The 18,175-nt window shown below is 43.0% G+C and overlaps 2 protein-coding genes across 7 annotated transcripts in view; one reads left to right on the forward strand and one right to left on the reverse strand.

The window, feature by feature from the left end:
• The window catches only part of COL4A4 (collagen type IV alpha 4 chain), a 136,294-nt gene extending 123,236 nt beyond the window's left edge, over window positions 1-13,058 (reverse strand). For 2 of the 4 annotated variants that reach the window (XM_079132607.1, XM_079132606.1), the window contains exon 1: window positions 12,895-12,960. In XM_079132607.1, the coding sequence (XP_078988733.1) occupies window positions 12,895-12,945 (51 nt within the window). In that variant the 5' untranslated portion in view covers window positions 12,946-12,960. Of the gene's footprint in view, window positions 1-12,588; window positions 12,708-12,894 lie in introns of all 4 variants that reach the window. The other 2 variants (XM_079132608.1, XM_079132609.1) reach the window with 2 other exon arrangements.
• A 90-nt stretch (window positions 13,059-13,148) lies between these two features.
• The window catches only part of COL4A3 (collagen type IV alpha 3 chain), a 144,086-nt gene continuing 139,059 nt past the window's right edge, over window positions 13,149-18,175 (forward strand). For 2 of the 3 annotated variants that reach the window (XM_079132611.1, XM_079132614.1), the window contains exon 1: window positions 13,149-13,378. In XM_079132611.1, the coding sequence (XP_078988737.1) occupies window positions 13,292-13,378 (87 nt within the window). In that variant the 5' untranslated portion in view covers window positions 13,149-13,291. The remainder of the gene's footprint in view (window positions 13,379-18,175) is intronic. The other variant, XM_079132612.1, reaches the window with a different exon arrangement.

The following is an 18,175-nucleotide window of genomic DNA, read 5'->3' on the forward strand; positions in this document are numbered from 1 at the left end:
AAAAGTCACATTCTAAAAGCAAGTCTCAATAAAACTATTATGTTGAAAGGAAAACACAAATTGGTTTGGTTTGAGTTGGTTTGTTTGAATTATATTCAATAATTTAAGCAAACTGGAAACAGTCTAAAATTGAAGAAAGCCAGAGATCCTCATACTTTAATCCAAAATTAGGTATATGATGCAATTAATCTCTACACATATCCACACATATTGTGATAAAGGGTGGCCACAGTCACCTTCCAGGGAAGAAAGACTGATACGGTCTAACCCTGGGAGTTTCTCAAGACATGTTAATTGAAAGCATGCCTGGGTCAGCCTGCAGAATCCCAGTGGGTCTCCACCAGCCAGAGAGAGAGAAAGGACAATGGATGCTGAGAGCAGCCTGTGCATTCTCAGCAACAAGAACTTGGTTGGCACATAAACCCTAGGACAACGGGCTTCTGCTGTTTATATAAGCCACAGGCTTATCTCCAGTGCCCTTGGTGCCTGCAATATATAGTGAGTGCTCAATACGTATTTGTTGGATGAATTAACTTGTAGAAGACACGCAGGACCTTGGAATGGGAGACAAGTATATTTCATGGGGCAGTTGTTAAAGACCATGAAGAAGGCTAACTTTGAATATACTTGAGGTGGTGGAGAGAGGAATCATACCCAGCTTGGGGAAAGTGAAGAGAAACTGACACTTTCTGATTATTTGTAGGGCCCTCTTCAGAGCATTGCCCACATCAAGTCAGTTACCTCTTTTTCTTTTTTTAAGTTCTTTTTTATTATTTATTTATTTTTTATTTTTACAGACTGCATTTTGAGTCATTGTACACAAATGGGGTACGACTTCCTCTTAACATGATTTAGTTCGAGAAGTATCATCTCCATTATACAGGAAAAGCAAAGGGGGTCAATTTACATACTTCGTGCAAAGTCACAGAGCCACTGAGTCACTGCAGGACCAGGGCTTTTCTCTCTGGTAGGCATCCCTTCTCCCCAGTGACGCTTTGGCTTGGTGGCCTTCAGATCTCTCTCCTCTTATCCTCCCATAAGAATTTTGAAACTATGCACCCTGCCCCTCTTTTTCTTCTTAAGTTAACATTTAAAAGCTTTCATCTTCTCTTTAAATAGTTGCAAAGCAAATGATTTCTGAAGTGTCATTAATGGTGACCTTGAAAGTAATACTGTTCCAGCCTTATTTTGATTTATCCAGTGGATCATAGTGCCACAGCAATCTGATTTTCACCACTGTCAGATTAAAAAGTTGCACACGAATTCTTTAATGGGAATTTCATGTGACTTGTTTTTAAATTTTGAATTCATACTTCCATGTCACTCCCACACATATATTTTAATGCAACGTATTTTATACTTGAAAATCTTATATGGATCACTCATGCTTCTCTGCAACAAAATAGGTTTATAAAATATTTTTAATTTCCCAGGATCATATGTCTCTAAGTTTAATTTTTTTTCTACTGAAATTGGTCTTTCATTATAATTATTAGCAGTATATAATTCATCAAAAACAAAACAACTTAAATATTGATAAGCAATTACTAACCAACAAAAGAATTTTATTGGAAATGCAGGCTCTTTTGTTTCTCAATTAGTTCAGTTAGCTCTAGGTCAGCAGGTCTTCCTACTGGAATGACACAGTTTCAGCAACAATCCTATTTCCTTCTTTATTTCCAAAGCTGTAGGTTCTGGGTAATCTTTTCAACAGAAGTTTTAAATAGAATTTGTTATTAAAATGTCATCTCTTCTTTAAACTGTTCATAGTTGTATACGACAGTTGAAAGTCTAGTCACCACCACCACCCCACCCCACCCCTGCCACCCCAAATTCATGTATTGAAATCTAATACTCAGTGTGTTGCTATTAAGACCTGGGGCCCTGGGAGTTGACAAGGTCGTGAGGGTGGAGCCCTCGTGCGGGGTATTTATGCCCTAGAAAGGTCTGGGGGACCTTCTTTTCTTCTTGTTTCTGCCACATGGGACTGCAGCAAAGAGGAAGCCCTCACCAGACACTGAATAGGCCAGGCCTTGATTTTGGACTTCTCAGCCTCCAGAACAGAGGGCAATTTCCATTGTTCTGTCTGAGGTCTTGTGTGAGAGCAGCCCGAATGAACTAAGACACATATCAAGACTAAAGTCGTCTTTCATTATCAAGAATTATTTTTGAATTAACCACCAGCTGTAAACCTTCCATAGTGACGAAAGCTGAAGTTGGAAACAGTGACCAGGGGCCGATGGAGCCAGTAGGTGGAGCACTTCCTGTTTGGATGGCCTTCCTTTGTCCGTACAGATGGCTCTTCAGTTCTGGGACAAAAGCAGGGTGGCAATATCTGGGATGGACGGGTAGAGGAGCCTGCCTTTCTTTTGAAAAGTAGGAGAAGGAACATTGTAGAACTTTGACCGAAGGCAGAGCAATACTATAAAAGAATGTACACAGCAGCTCAGCATCTGAAAATAGGCTCTTTTCATTGATTTTCCATAAAATTAATTACATAACTCTTGAGACTCTCTTTGCTTCTCAAGGATCCATGTACCTCAGTTTGAAGATTTCTGTTTTAAATGAGCTGCCAACAGTCAAAATCTGTACCGTTCACTGTTTCAACTGGAACAGACCCTAGCTGACCATGACCGTGTGCTTATCCCATGCATGTCTAGCCCCCAAACAAACTACAAAGGAGTCACAAAGAATTTTGACCGTTTTCCTGCCTACAGTGCAGCTATTAGGTCACAGCTGAGCAAGCCCCCGTCTCGCTGTCAGCTCGACACTGGGAACAGCCATATGCACTGTGCTCTGCAATTCACAAAATGCGATCACGCATGCTATCCACAACCATCTACGAGCAGCTTCTTTGTTGCAACCACCTGTGTTACAAGCCTAAAAATGTTTGCATCCACCAAGATTTTGACTGCACCGAACAAAAACACCTCATCACTCAGAATAGCATGCTCTAACCTACATTCCCACAAATGAATGGCTTTTGTCATGTGGGATTAGAGGGGATAGAATGTTTCTGTTCAAGTTTATCACTATTACAAAAAAAAAAACAACCCAAGTGCTATGCCACTAAAATGTATATAAACAACAGCTTTAGGAGATTGCCTACGTAGGAAACTTCTGGAGAGGTTCTGTGCCTTTCAAAGAACATGCTTTATTTTGTCAACTGTTAATCTCAAGAAGGGACCATTGTCTATAGCTGCCCCAGAGCAGCTCTGTGGAGGCACAGCCAGGCTCTTGACCACCTGGTCCCGTCTCCCCAGCCACACAGAAAGGATGGAGATAAACCACTAGACCAAAGGCAAAGCCATGCCAAGTGTGGCTCAGTGACAGACAACCCTGACTCTGGGCTGGGGAAGGAGGTACACCTAGAGACTAAAAAGAGAGGCAGAGGAGGGAGGGGGATGCATCAAGAGAGGCTCAGAGGTAGAGGCCAGCATTAGAGGGCTGGGGCAGGCCAAGGCGAAGTGCAGTCCTGAATTTAGAGGAAACAGATTCTCTGAGCAAACATAAAATGCTGTTTTCAGTGAGGAAAATGCAAAAAAAGAAGGATGATTTCAGGAGAGGATGAAAGATTGTTGAGAGTGATGTAAAGTCATGGAGTCCAGGCGTTTTCCTTAGGTGGGCTGACCTGTGAGACCCAGGTGGACAGGAAACACCACCCTATCAGGAAGCTTGCTTCTCCCCTCTGAGAGGGAAGCCAAATCTCAGCACCTGGGCCTTTGACCAAAGCACCTGTTCACTGACCCCGGTAAGGTCCACAGGCTCTTTCCCACAGAAGATAGACAATAGTAAGCTCTAGTACGAATGTTCAGTGAATGTCATCTTGCTGTCTTCTTCTGATTCCCTGGGATTATTTTTTCCCTTCACTCCTTGATGAAAAGTCCTGGACTCCAAGTCCCCTGGGACTCCTTAGGAGTCTCTGTCCAGAGCTAGAATCTCTCCCAAATGCTTGTTTGGGGAACAAGAACTGAGATCTTCCAAATCCGTATCTCTACCAGGGAAATTTGTTTTCCCTGCAACATGATCTTGAGATGAAATACACCCTGCTGGGGCTCTCATCAATGGAGGCGGGGGATGGCCAAGATGGCAGGCTGGGGCAGCAGGATGAACAGGAGACTGAGGATTGGACCTTTCCAGTCGCAAAAAGCTAATAAAAGTTTAGTGTCTCTTCTCTCCCAAGCAACATGAAATCTTTGAGTTCTGTTTAATGATTTTTTTTTTCAGTAAAATAATCTACTAACTCAGTGACAACATGTACTTTCCTTTTGATCTTCTGACACTGAGCTATCTGAAGACTCTTCCCAGGAATACATTTTTCTGATGGTCTGAACACCTATTTGATATACCTTTCTCTTTCCAAAATAGAATTCCTTAAGGTTCAGGTCTTATAAAGAAATAAGCAAGGACCTCGGAGGTTAGGAAACTGCTTCCCAGAAGACAAGACACCTGGCTCCCCTGGGCATTTGCCCTCAGTTCCTGCACTTTCCCCATTCAGAATTAAGTTGACCTTTTCCCAGTATATAAGCTGGTCACTTGGTTTTGCTTTCTTTTCTTTAAAAAGAAAATTGTTTTAAATTTATTTTTAACTGATACATAAATACGTAAAAAAATCATACTGATGAGGTACTATGTAGTATTTTGATACAGGTATACACTGTTTACAGTTTAAATCAGGCTAAACATACCTACCCCCTGAAATGGTTATCATTTCTCTACGAGGAAAACCCTTGAATTATGTTCTTGGAGCTTTTTGAAATAAACAGTACATAACTACCATCTACAGTCACCCTACTGCAAAAAGCACACCAGGAATTCCTACTCCTAACTATAACTTAGCACCCAATGGCCAACCTCTCCCGTCCCTTTGCCCCATCTCTCCCAGCCTCTGGTAATAACCCCTCTACTCTCAACTTCCATGAGATCCACTTTGTTAGATTTCATATATGAATGAGATCGTGTGGTGCTTGTCTGTCTGTGCCTGGCTTGTCTACATAATGCTCTCCAGTTCCGTCCATGTTTTGCTCTTTCTAACATCTCATTTGGATTGATTCTACCGGCAGACTTTCAAACAATTTAGTGTTTGAGCTCTTTAGCAAAAACCAGTTCATCTCATCACATAGCCCCAGGTTTTTACTACCGGTCGTGAGTCTGTGTGGTCCAGGGACCAGGCATGTGGCTGGAGCTTTCTGTTCTCTGAGAGGCAACAGAAAAAAACTTGACAACTACTCAACTAAATTCTTGAACACTACTCTGAGTTCCAACTTGAACAGAACGCTGCTGGCCTGGGACCAAGCCCGCCCCAGCTCTCTTTCCCTCCAGATTCCATTGAATTGTCAGGGGACTGTGGAATCCTCAGTTGACACCGGATGGAGCGGGTCCTGGAGTTTGTCACCGTAGCTCAGCTACCCTACCATTCTGGCAAAGTAGGCTTCTATTACCATTCTCTCCTGAGGTCTCCTCCCTTTATCAACAGAACATCTGACAGCAGTCATAAAATGTCACACTTGGGAATCACATGAAGGGGATGCGTGTTCCAAAAACATACGTCTGATTTTCAAACCCAGACAAATCTTTTACCTCCAAGTCAAGAATGACATTGAGCTATCTGAAGACTCTTCCCAGGAATACATTTTTCTGATGGTCTGAACACCTATTTGATAGGTCTGAATACCTACAATTAAATGACATTCTTGACTCATAATGTTCTCACATCTCTTATGCAAAAGACTATTCTCCCAGGTTTCCCTTGGTCTGTGATTGTTCCACCCTGGGTAAGGCTGGAGAGCCCATCTAGACTCTCTGGACTTTTCAGACTTCCCAGAACTGCCGTTAGGATGAGCTCTGGTGTAACTCCTGACCACTGCACTGCCAGCTGTGATTGCTCCTGGCGGCCCCTTGCCTTTGCTCCTCCCCAGCCCACATCCTGGAGAAGGGTATAGGAGAAACGGGCAAAACCCGGGTGGATCCTGGGAAGGCAGCAGGTTGATTTAGAAAGGAAGGAAATCTGGGGAAATAAAAAAGAGGAATATGCTATGATAGCATCTCATAAAGCACCTGTGAGCCAGCTGGTGTGCTTGAGATGGGGTCTGGCTCTGCTGCCCAGGCTGGCCTCAAAACCCTGGGCTCAGGGATTCTCCCGCCTTGGCTTTCCAAATATCTGGCTCTATAGGTGCCCTCTGCCTGTCCTAAAGTATATTTTAAACATCAGGAGAGAAAAAGAGGGACTAATCTTCAGTTAGTGTGAAGGAAGAAAGCAGACAGAAGGACAGTTCTAGGCAGAATCACAGAATTCATTTAAACGCACTGAATACACTAGAAAAAATTGGCATTGGCTTCCTCAGTCAGTGACAGTGGCTTCCTCCCCTTCTCCGCCCCCTCTTCCCCCTTCTTCCTCCTCCCTCCCTGCTCTTCCTCCTTCTTTCCTGATCCCTCTTTCCTTCCTCTGTCTTCCTCCTCCTCTTCTCCTTCTGCATCCTCCTCCTCCTCACCCCCACCATAACAAATGACAACAATATCTACAGAGGGCTACCTAGATGGAAAGTTCCATGCTAAGGGCTTTACACAGACCTGCACACTTCACAGTGGCTCTGTGGGGTCACCCGATTTCCTTTTTCCACAAATGAGTCACACAGTAAGTGACATTACCAAAGCCTTCCTTCTTAACCACTACACAAGGCAGCTTCATGACTTATAAGAATTCATGAGTGAACTAACCCAGGGAATGACAACGTTAGCCTCTCACGGTAAGTGAAACCGTGCACTGATGCAAGGACACCCCGTTCTCTGTGAATTCCCGGATGGAGGCTTTTGTATTTGAAGTCTCAAGTCTAAAAACTCCTCTGGGACAGGTGGAGGACTTAAGACACCATTCTGCATAGGATTTGGGAAAGTCAAATGTTTCAGTGTTTTAATTGTTTAAGCAAAAGCAGGAAGAGATTTCATACAAGCATCCAAAGGAACTTTAAGGTCAAGAAGAAGTATTGGGACGGAGTAGAAAAACAGGACAGCTTCGCCCTATTAGGAGGGGAAATGGTGCTCCTGTGAGTCTCAGGTCTTTCCTAAGAAGAGCTTTGCCACATTTTTCTCATGGCTGCACTGGGAGCTTCTGCAGTCTCTCAGCCTCCCTTGCTTCTGGTAGGAATTGATTCCTCCAGACCTAAAATCTCCATAGTAGATCTGTCCATAAAAGACAAGACCTGGAACTGAACTTCAGACGGCCACTCTGGAGCCTATTAAAAGATTCAAGAGCATCCCCCAAACCTAGGCTTCAGAGCTATGCCATCCCACGGTTTACCATGGGCCGTGAAAGCACACAGAAACACCTAAGAAATAGAGTCTAGGGTGTGGACTTAGATGTCACTGAGTCACTGAGAAAAGCCAAAAAGTGGCTCTGTGCATGAGACATTGTGTGGACAGCTGGGTGAAAAAGTTGACAGCAAAAAAGGTCACAGAAACAAGGGATCCCTGGGGCTATGATTGTGGCTCAGTGGTAGAGTCCTTGCCTAAGGTGTGAGGCACTGGGTTCTGTCCACAGCACCATGTAAAATTAAATAAAGTTGTTAAAAGAAAAAAAGGATTCTAGAATTAAAGTGAGGTCCCTTCCTTTCCTGAATCATGGAAATCAGTTTTATTTATTTATTTATTTATTTTAACTTCAGACATTTAAGCTAGAAAGAACTCTACATTAAGTTTTTACAGCAAAAGAAAGCACACACATAAGTGTAAAACTAAATACAGTTAACATATATAAAAACTGTAAGAGCCGGGTACAGTAATCCCCAATGGCTCAAGAGAATGAGGCAGGAGGATCATAAGTTCAAAGTCAGCCTCAGCAACTCAACAAGGCCCTAAGCAACTCAGGGAGACCCTATCTCTAAATAAAATATAAAAAATATAAAATTTTAAAAATATTTTAAAAAGAGCTGGGATTATGCCTCAGTGGTTAGGCATATCTGGGTTCAATCCTCAGTACTACCCCCCCAAAAAAAGGACAAAACAAAACAAACTGTAAGAAAAAGATTTCTAAATTAAAATCATTAACAAGATAATAATGTGTAAAATTTGAAGCGATTCTCTGTAAACTAGTTTGGAATTAATGAAAAAAATTATTTCTGATATCACTTTCAAATACTTAATTCCACATAAACATCTATGTATGATTATTAATTTAAGAAATAACTATCAACTTCTCACTTTGTGCCAACTCTCATTCTAGACACTATGGGAACAAAAAAAAAAAATGAATTTGATTTATCTGAAGTGATATGGTATATGTGTACGTATGCATATTTTAAAACTGTAGTTTTAAAAAGAACCTCTGTACTTGCCCTCAAAAGCTGTGTAATCCAGAGAAGTCAATTACCTTACCCTCTCTCTGTGCTATTTCATAAAGGTCTGCACAGGGGTCTTCACAAGATCACGATCATTGATCTTTTTTTTTTCCTTTGTTTTTTATGGAATTTTATTTTTTAAAATAAAAAAAAGTCCTAAGCACATTAGTGCATTATAATTATACATAATAATGAACTACATAGTTACATATTTGTAGACGCATGCAATATAATAACATAGGTCTGTCAATTTCATTCCCTAGGACCTGCCCTGTGATCTTTGGTCTAAATCTTCAAGCAGGGGCAGGTGCTTCCGCAGACATGTGGAAGTGACAGATGGCAGTGGGAAAGCCAGTAAAAAAGACACGAGTCTGGGGGTGTGTACCATGAACTTGAGAAAACATGAGGAGCTCGGGTGACTCAGGAGGTAAAAAGCAAAAGAGTCGACTTGGGACCACTCCATTCTATCCTAAGAAGTGTGCAGTTATCTGTGAAGGTGAAGCCCAATTATGTGAAGCCATGCGTGTGGTAAGTATCACTAACATTCACCACCCACATCTGGCACATGGCTGGTTTCCTTTCCCAGTCCCTTCCAGAATGAAATATGCTCACAGGACCCATTCGGACAATGAAGTGTGAGTGGAAGTAGTCTACATCCTATGCAGGGAAACTTTCAGGACAGTTTTTGATTTGGCAGATTCTCTTCCCCTTCTGAGGCAATCATAGAAGATGCTTAGAGTCATGCTGATCATGACTGTGAGATTTTAAAATTTCCAGGAGGTTCCTGAGTGATTGTAAGCAGAGCCCCCACCCCCCTCCACCCTGCCCCACCCCACCCAACCCCACCCTACCCCTCTGCCCTGCAATGAACAGGTAGTGTGATGGAGGAAAAAGCAGTCTGGGTTGGGAGGAGGGCTTGTTACTGCCCCAAAAGGCACCTGTCCTTCCTGAAACACTGTGCAATTTAAAATAATAGTTCTGGCAATAATATACATAGAAGATGGATTTCAGAGAACCTGCAGCCACAGCAAGCAGCTAGAGGACTCCCAAAATCCACAGATGATAAACGCATGCACCAGGGCCGGCTCTGTGATCTTAGAAAAGCAGCAAAGGAGCCCAGAGATGTGAGGGCAAGAGCTGACATGAGTGGATCCTGACTCTGAGATTACAAGAGCACCAAAGATCTAATTGTTTCAGAGGTGATGAAAAGAGAAAGTTCTTGAAAGAATAGGAATGTTTAACAGGGAGATGAAGTAAGAAAAGATTAAAGAAGGAGCGACAGGCAGCCTGGAGCAGATTCTCCCATGAAAAGCAGGGGCACATCCCTGTGCTACAGAGGCTATAGGAAGATCAGGAATTTTGGAAGAAAACAGACCTGAGTGTGACTAGGGGGTGAGTTTGACAAGTCATTCGCCTTCGCTCATTCATTCAACAACAGAAAAATACCAAAAAAGGCTCCTGCCCTAATGGCTTATGCTGAAGTATAGAGAAGCAGACATATTTGAACATTATGCAGAAAACAGGATATTGTGATTTTTAAAGGGGGGCAAAAATAATTATATAGGGCTTGCCAAAGACAATGACCAATTCATTTTATTCAAAATCCTTATCTGATGTCAAAATCAAACAGAGATGTCTGTGTCCTTTTTTCAAAAAGAACTGCCACCCTCCCTTCCTTCTTTCTTCCCCTCCCCCCACTTTAAGAAGCCAACTGTGAAAAAAAAAAACTCAGTTTTATTGACCTCAAGGTTATTTTTTAAAAATCAAGAATTTTGTTTACTTAGGACAACAGATAAGCACACCAAACATTATAGTAAAGTTGGGTTGCATGTATTGTGGGAGGTGGATTGATGATTAAGCGTGACTTTTAGAAAAGCCAATTCTCAAAGCTTCTTGTACATATGAATCACAAGGTCTTGGAGAATGTAGGCTGATTCAGCGGTTCTGGGGTGGGACCTGAGATTCTTCATTTCCAACAGCTCCCTGGGATGCCAAGGCTGCTGGCCCCAGGGATGCCAAGGCAAGGTTCCAGATGCCTTGAAGTACGTCAACCTCGAGGAGCTAGCAGGCTGTGCCGGGCTCTGACTCCTTTAGTAAAGTGCTCAGGAGCACCTCTCCTCTGAGCAACCCTTTCTCATCATGTCTGTCTGTCCTTCCTTGTGCAACTGAAGAACCAGATAGCATATATGATTGTCATGTGAAGACCAGGGCAAAGGGCCTCTGTTGGGTCATTAAATTCCTACAACTCCCTGAGGTGTCACCATGATTATCCTGACTCCAGCCCAGAGAGGTTAAGTCACAGCACTGAGTGTGGGAAGGATTCAAAATCAGAATCCACTGCAGAGACCAAGCTCTTCATGGCTGCCTCCTCATCCTCTTTCCATCACACTTCCTTCCTATTCTGCTACTGCAGCAGGAATAACTGGCAGGTGATTGCTACCCCCCATTTCAATGCTGATAAAGTCAAGTGTGCTCTCCCATCAAGTGACATGGCTTCAAGGAAAGGCAATGCAAATTCAAATTGAGAAGTCTTCTGGGATCCAGCAAATAAAAGGAACAATTAACATTGGGATGGAAATTGTTTTTGTTTTTCAGGACGCAATATCCGGTTTCTAAAAGATTATCATATGCCTTTCAGAACTCTCGGACATTATCACTGCCTCAACAGGGCAGCTGCTTTTCTACTCCACTGGGATGACAGAAAGTTCCATACAAACCTTCCCTACCGATCAGGGAAGTCACGGAGCACCACACTGCAACATCTATGGTCTAAACACAAATTCCAGTGTTCCTAAACCTTAATAAAGAGTTTTCTATCTGTCCTTTTCATTATTCTACTGAGAAGAGACCTTAGTCCAATGTGGCTAGCTAAAATATGAAAGTAAAAGCATGGCTTTCAGACTTGACGGCACGTGGTATCTCTAGGAACAGTGGTAGCTGAGTTCTCTAGAGTCTGATGCAATTGGCTTCGGATCCACTGGGTATCAGAACTTTTAGACAAGCCTCAGGATATTCTAATGCATAGCCACAGTTGTAAATCGCTGACCAAACAAACAAACAAACAAACAAACAAAAAACCCGAAGACTCTTTTCACTCTGTGGTCAAAATAAATAAGTAAATAAATCGCGGGATGATGTCTTCACTCACTGTCAGGGTTTTGCCTATTTATATAATTATATATCTCTAAAATTCTATTAGACATTGATTCTAATTGCAAGCAAGTGGTTCCCTACAATCAGTGCCAACCAGAGTTCATACTGGTGTTTGATAACCAACCATCGCAGATGTCAGCAATACTCCTTCAAAGCAAGGGATCTAACCTGGGAATGGAATTCAGATAGTTGGTGAATTTGGATGGGAAAAAAATGACATCTTAATTTTCACTAATCTTTCACAGAAGTTCAGCATTCCCTTCAGTTACAAATATAGACAACAGGCCACAGTAGTATTGGCAGTTCTTGAGAGTTTGCAACCACTAGTATCTTTATGTTATATTTCAGTTTGGCCAGTTATCTCAAAATATCCATTACAGTTGTCACTCCAATATTACAGTTGCTTAATAGACCTGCTCTTAGATCTAGCTATTTAATGCAACAACAATGATGCACAGTTGTTATTATATCATAACTTTGGTACCGTACTTTGATGACTGTATTCAGCAAAACTGATTCTGATTTCATTGTACTTTATGCATTTAGCAACATGCTTCTGAGAAGAGCTCTAAATTTTTCAACCACTGTGCCAATTTGGTTTATGGCACAGGAAAGAATAAGTGCCCTGCTGGAAGACGAGTCCTAACAAGATAAATGCAACACAATTGCGTCCAAGGCCTCCTCCAACAAGAGCCTCTCAGGAGGGAGACACCGTGGACCAGAGTCGGGTCTTGTTTTCCCCTGCATTTCCGCAGATAAGATGTAGCCTGAAAAGCCAGTTCGACTCAGTGGAGAATAGGATGGGCTTTCTCTTTCCCCTCAGCTGCCTCTTGCTCTTGGCATTTTGGAATGCCCCGACTGCCAGGCTGGTAACTCGAGCCTCCAAATTAATCAAAACACACAGCGCCCAGTTCAAGCCCTGGCAGACAAGCCTGGGAGCTATACAAGCTCTCCTCTGGTGACCCCAGGGCCCAGAGCCACTACTCCCCAGCCAACCCATCCGCACCCCTGTCACCCTTGGATTCCTAGACCGCTCGCCGGGTTCTTCCAAGCAGGTGGCCTGGGCCCTGGGCCTCCGATTGTCCGCCTGCGGGCGACTTACCTGGGGGGTCGCCTCCCAGTCCGCGGGTGGAATGAGTACCCCCGGCTCTGCCTAGCCCGAATCCACCCGCGACCCAGCAGCCTCTTCACTGCGCTCTCACGGCCAAGTCTGTCTGGCGGCTGCAAGTTGGAGGTGGGTTGGAGAAGGGAAGGCAGCCAGACGCACGCGCGCGGGAGCTGGGAGCTAGCGGGGCCTCCGGAGTGCAGACGCCCGGCGCGCCTCCCGCTTAATCTGGGCAGGGCCGGTGGCCACTCCCTCCACCCTGTGCAGCCACCTCCCCACCGCACACACCCCCCAATTCCTCACCTCCGACCCGCACCTCCTTATCCCACCTGGGCCCCGGGACCTTTGGAGCATCACCTCCTGAACCCCTATCCTGAATGGGCGCCCACCTGCCCCGCAGTCGACCAGCCCTTTCTCGCTTCCTGGGCACGATGCCCAGTAGAAGGGACAGTGCCTGGTGAGTTGGGAGGGAGAGGGACGAGGGCGGGACCTGAGCCACTTCTTCCCTCCCTTGGAGCCACAACCAAAGCCTGGGTGGGGAGGGACGGACGGCGCGGCTGAGCCCTACAAAACCCGTCCGGGAGGGCTGGCCCAGCGAGCTGCACACCAGGGGCTTCCCAGCCCGCACCGCTCAGGGGACGCGGTCGCCTGAGCGCCTGTGGGTCCCTGGACACGCTGGAACCCAGAGCCGGCGTCCACTATGCGCCTCGGGTCCTTGCGGAGGCCGCCGGCCCTCCTCCTTCGACTCCTGCTGGTGCTCCTGGCGGCCGCGCCTGCGGCGAGCAAGGTGAGTGCGAGCGGCGCGCCCCCCACTGCCGCGCCCGGATCCTCGCCCCGGGTGTCCGCGGGCCACGCGGACCCCACCGGCGGGGGCGCTGTGCGGGAGCGGCTGCGTGGCCACTGGCGCAGTGGGGCTCCACGCAGGTCCCGACCGGCAGCGCGCAGAGAGCTGCCCGTGGGTATGCCCCGGAACAGGTGGACTGAGCCGCACTGGAGGAAGAGGCGAGGAGGGGGCTTGTCCAGGCCGCTAGGAGACGGGGATGAAAAGGAAAGGTTTCCATAGGTCAGTAAGAGACAGATCTGTAGATGGATCCATCCAGCCATAGGTAAGGAGATGACTGCCGCGTGACACCTGAGAGCACCGGATGCAGGGATGCGCACGTGAGGTTGGTGAATCACTGCAGGCAGCGGTGGCTGCTGGAAGCGCGGAGGACTGGGAGGATAGTCCCAGCCCCGCTGCATCCCAGTTATGACCTTACCCTCACTCTGATTTTCTGGGGTTTAGTTTCCGCCTTGTTAAAATTTGGCCTTGGGTATTCCATTGACTGTTGGGAAGCAACACCACTGAAAAATTAAGAAAGAAAACTTAGGATAAATTAAGCAATGTCACTGATTTGATTTCCATTCGCAGTTGAAGTGATACTGGGTTCATTTAAATCCACTCCATAGTTCTTATTCCTTAGCATTGAAAAGAAAGTCTCCTCAAAACTATTACGCCTCCTAGAGTTGACTTTTAGTTTAATTTGTGGAAGTGAAATTTAACTTTTCAGAAGCTTTATGTTATTTTTACACTTAAAGGTTAATTTGGGTGATAACATGATATATTGTTTCATTTCTAAAGATGAGCAGATGTTTTACAGATTCTGTGATTGATAATGGATTGGAAACTAACGTTCACATTATCACTTGTGTGTTTCAAGAAAACAGTTTTAGAACCTATGACCTCCTACAAAAACTCTTCTCTCATCTACCCAATTTTCCCAAAGGTATCCACTCTTCCACTTCCATTTTTTTCTGAGTTTCTATGTATTTACATACACGTATATGAACAAACAGTATGTTTATGTTTTTAATGTAGTATGATTTCATACTACATATATATATACATATAAATGCATCTTTTGCAACTTATAAATCTATGTCAGTGTTTAAGATCTACCTCTTTTCCATTTTGCTTTGTTGCATAGTTTTTCCCAATATGCCAAGTTAATTGAACTATTGCCCTATTGATTTACATTTAGGTTATTTAGTGTTTCACTTTCTAAAGGGTTTTTGTAGTTCACTTAATCTCTTCACGTACTTGGCTTTAACAGAAATGCGTTTTTCACAGATGAGGAATGCCCAGTCGGGGTGGTTAAATACTGCTGGGCATGATGGATACAACTCATGCCAATCAGTGAGGATTATCTACTAGCTTCAACTAAGAACAAACAAATCTTGAAAGCAAAAAATCTAAGAGGACTGTATGTTGTGGGAAGGCCTGGAAAAGGGTTCCAGAGCCAGGTTTGCATATGTTTCTGGACTCAGAAGAAAACGAATGAGATTGGGGAAAGGTGGAGGAATCATACTTGTATAAGGATCAGCCTGTGACCACTCACCTGCAGACAAACCATTTTAAATCATATTGTTATATGCACTTACATTTTGCATGTAGAATTTCTGTTTTGAGTGTGGTCAAATCTTGGCACCTTCTTGCTTTAATTAATATCATAATCATACTATAATGAATCTATATTATTTTTATCGTCATTTGAAGTAAGTCTTTGTTATAAGCTTCAAGGATGATCATCTCTGTTGCATCTGCTGAAAATATGCCATTAAAACTGTGAAATGGGTCTTTGCCTTGTACAGAAAAGGAATTAACAGTTAAGCAATAAGTGGGTAACAAGTGCTAACATGACTTCCTCCACAAATGCTGCTGATGATCAGGACAGTTGACCACTTTGGGACTTAGTTTTCTCACCTGCAAAGCGATAGGAGTTGAAACCCCTATCGTGGGCCACCAGGCAGGGTGATAAGAGAGGCACCCAAGTAAGGGGAAAACTTCAGAGCTGACCAGCTGTTGGCATTCCAGAATTCAGACCCCGTTGTGCCCAATCACTTCCAAGGAGAAGCTGGGAACCTATTTTATATTAGAAATGTCTTCAATTCTATGTATTAGCAAGTACTTATTTTTTCAAAATCCATCTTGAGAGCCAGACACTTTATAAGCGAAAGCCTTTGGGCCATAATGTTTATCATCTTGGTGCTACTTTGGTAAGACTACATCTTGCTCTAAATTTCTCCAGTTTTAAGCACTGAACAAAACAGGAAGACAGCAGTGATGTTGACCCTGCAAGCGAGTTTAGACAGGGTGGAACTGTCCGCCCACACAGTCTGTCCTGGAGCACCCAGAATGAAAACCTCTGCCCTTGGCTCAGCTTTGGACCCAGGCCTGGCTTTCAGCACACCCTCAGATTTTACAGCCGTCCCCTGCCAGCTCTCCACCTGGGACTGCCAGGCGCTCTGCTGTTGCCCCAGGTAATCTGTGTGGCTGCACAGGTACAGAGAGCCCTCTTTCTCTCTGGGTGGGTGAGGTTCACCAACTGAGATATGAAGGGTGATCCTTCCACTCTGGGCTGTCAATGCCAGGCAGGGCAGGACTGTGAAGGGCAAAGAGCAAGAGCTGCCACACAGCTCTGGGGAGGATGCTCTCTCACCTGATGGCATTTTAATTTAGAAACTTCTGTCGGACTCAGAATCATTTCAGACAAGCAAAAAACAATGCAACATGCACCAGTGTATCCGTCTCTGAGATTCAGCAAATGTTAATAAACTTTGGCTTCTTGGCTCAGATTTCTCTCTTCCCACACACAATTTTGTACTTATGCTGTGTGTGTGTGTGTGTGTGTGTGTGTGTGTGTGTGTGTGTGTGCACGTGCTCGCTCAGTCCCAGGAAAAAGTAAATATTGTTTGATCTTTCTAATGTAATAAATAGGTTCACCTTGTATATACATATGTCTATGGTACTTGCCTTTTAACACTCATTATTATGTCTCTGGGTCCATGTTGACACATATTGATGTGATTTATTTGTAGAAATAGCTGCTACATAGTGTCCAGTTACATAAATAAAGCCATTTATTTTGTTATCCCCCTAAACAGGGTATTGGTCTTCACGTTCCCATTTTACAAAGTTGCAATGCATATGTTTGTATATGTACCATCAAGGCAACCAGAATTGAAATTCCTAGGTAGCTCATAGAGAAGTATATTTTAAAATTATTATGAACTGCCACTCTGATCTCCAGAAGAGTTGTATCAGCAATGAACCAGAGTTCACATTTCCCTACATCCTTGGTAAAACTTGGTGTACCTGGATGTTGATGAGTGTAACCGAGAGTTTGTTTGACTGAGTTTGTGAACCGTTTTAGACCTTCATTGGACATTTGTATTTCCCTTTGCATGAATTGCACATACCACTTTCTGCCTATTATCAGTTGTGAGCTTTACCTTTTTGTTGCCAATTAATTGGAAGTTATTTATATATTTGGATACCAAGCATTTGTCATTTAACTGTATAGAAATCATTTTATTCTGATCTTTGGTTTATCTTTTCATTTAGTTTTTGATGCCTTCATGTGTAAATGCTTTCTTTTTTTTTAATATAATCATAATCTCAAACTTATCCATTTGTCTTTGATATTTTGTCATTTGCACTTCATTGAAGAAATTCTTTCCTGGGATTCTGATGATGTTCTCCTGTTTTGTTTGTTTTTTGTTTGTTTGTTTAAAAACAGTTTTACAGTTTAAATTTTTATTTATCCTGGAATTATTTTCTACTTATAGAGTATGACATTACCTTTTTCTACATAGATAACAAGTGATCCCAACATTTTTTGCCAGCTAGAACATGCTTTCCTTCAGCTCCTCAGTGTTACATCTGTAAACACGTATATTCTGAGCACTGATTCACATGGCAGTTAATTAGTAATCTCTCTGTTCTGTCCTCCCCCCACTCCACCCCCACTTTTTGCCTCTGCATTGATACCATACTAGTTCTGATTACTAACTTTATGTTAAACCTATACCTGGTAGGACAGAGTGGTTATCTCTGCTATTATTATTTTCTTCTTAATTGTCCGGTTTTCTTTCCTCTGCTCCACTGACTGAAGTGTAGCATCTGCTTGTCAGTTTCATCTCCTTGTGTCATGTAGCTGAAGATCTTCATTTTCATTGCTAAGTAGTACTCTGTTGTATGAGTAAAAACCATGTATTTTTCCATTCTGCTATTAATTAATGGATTCAAGGCAGAGACCATTACAAGCGATGTTGCCACATGCGTCTTCATTTAAATGAGTTTATTTTCTTTCAATGTTTTAGTGTTTTTTCTTTAATATCTAATTATTTGATATTCTTGGTGTTATTGTAAATGACATAATTTTTAAATTTTAATAATCTATTAAAGACATAATAAAACATGGTTGAAGTTATACAAAAAATATATGCAATGTATATATGTATATATATTTGAGATTATTTGAGATTGTATATACATATATTTGAGATTATGTATATGTGCATGTATATACATATATGTATATATTTGTATATATGTATATGTGTATGTATATATATTTGAGATTATCTGTAATATATATAGATATATATATATTTGTATATATATTTCAGATTGTATATATGTGTATATATGTGTGTGTGTGTATGTATGTATGTGTATGTGTATATATTATATATATATGAGATTATTTAAGATTGACCCAGGGATACTTCACCACTGAGCTACACCCCCAGCCCTTTTTAA

This window comes from Sciurus vulgaris (assembly GCF_902686455.1).
Source record: "Sciurus vulgaris genome assembly, chromosome: 3".
Lineage (NCBI taxonomy): Eukaryota > Metazoa > Chordata > Mammalia > Rodentia > Sciuridae > Sciurus > Sciurus vulgaris.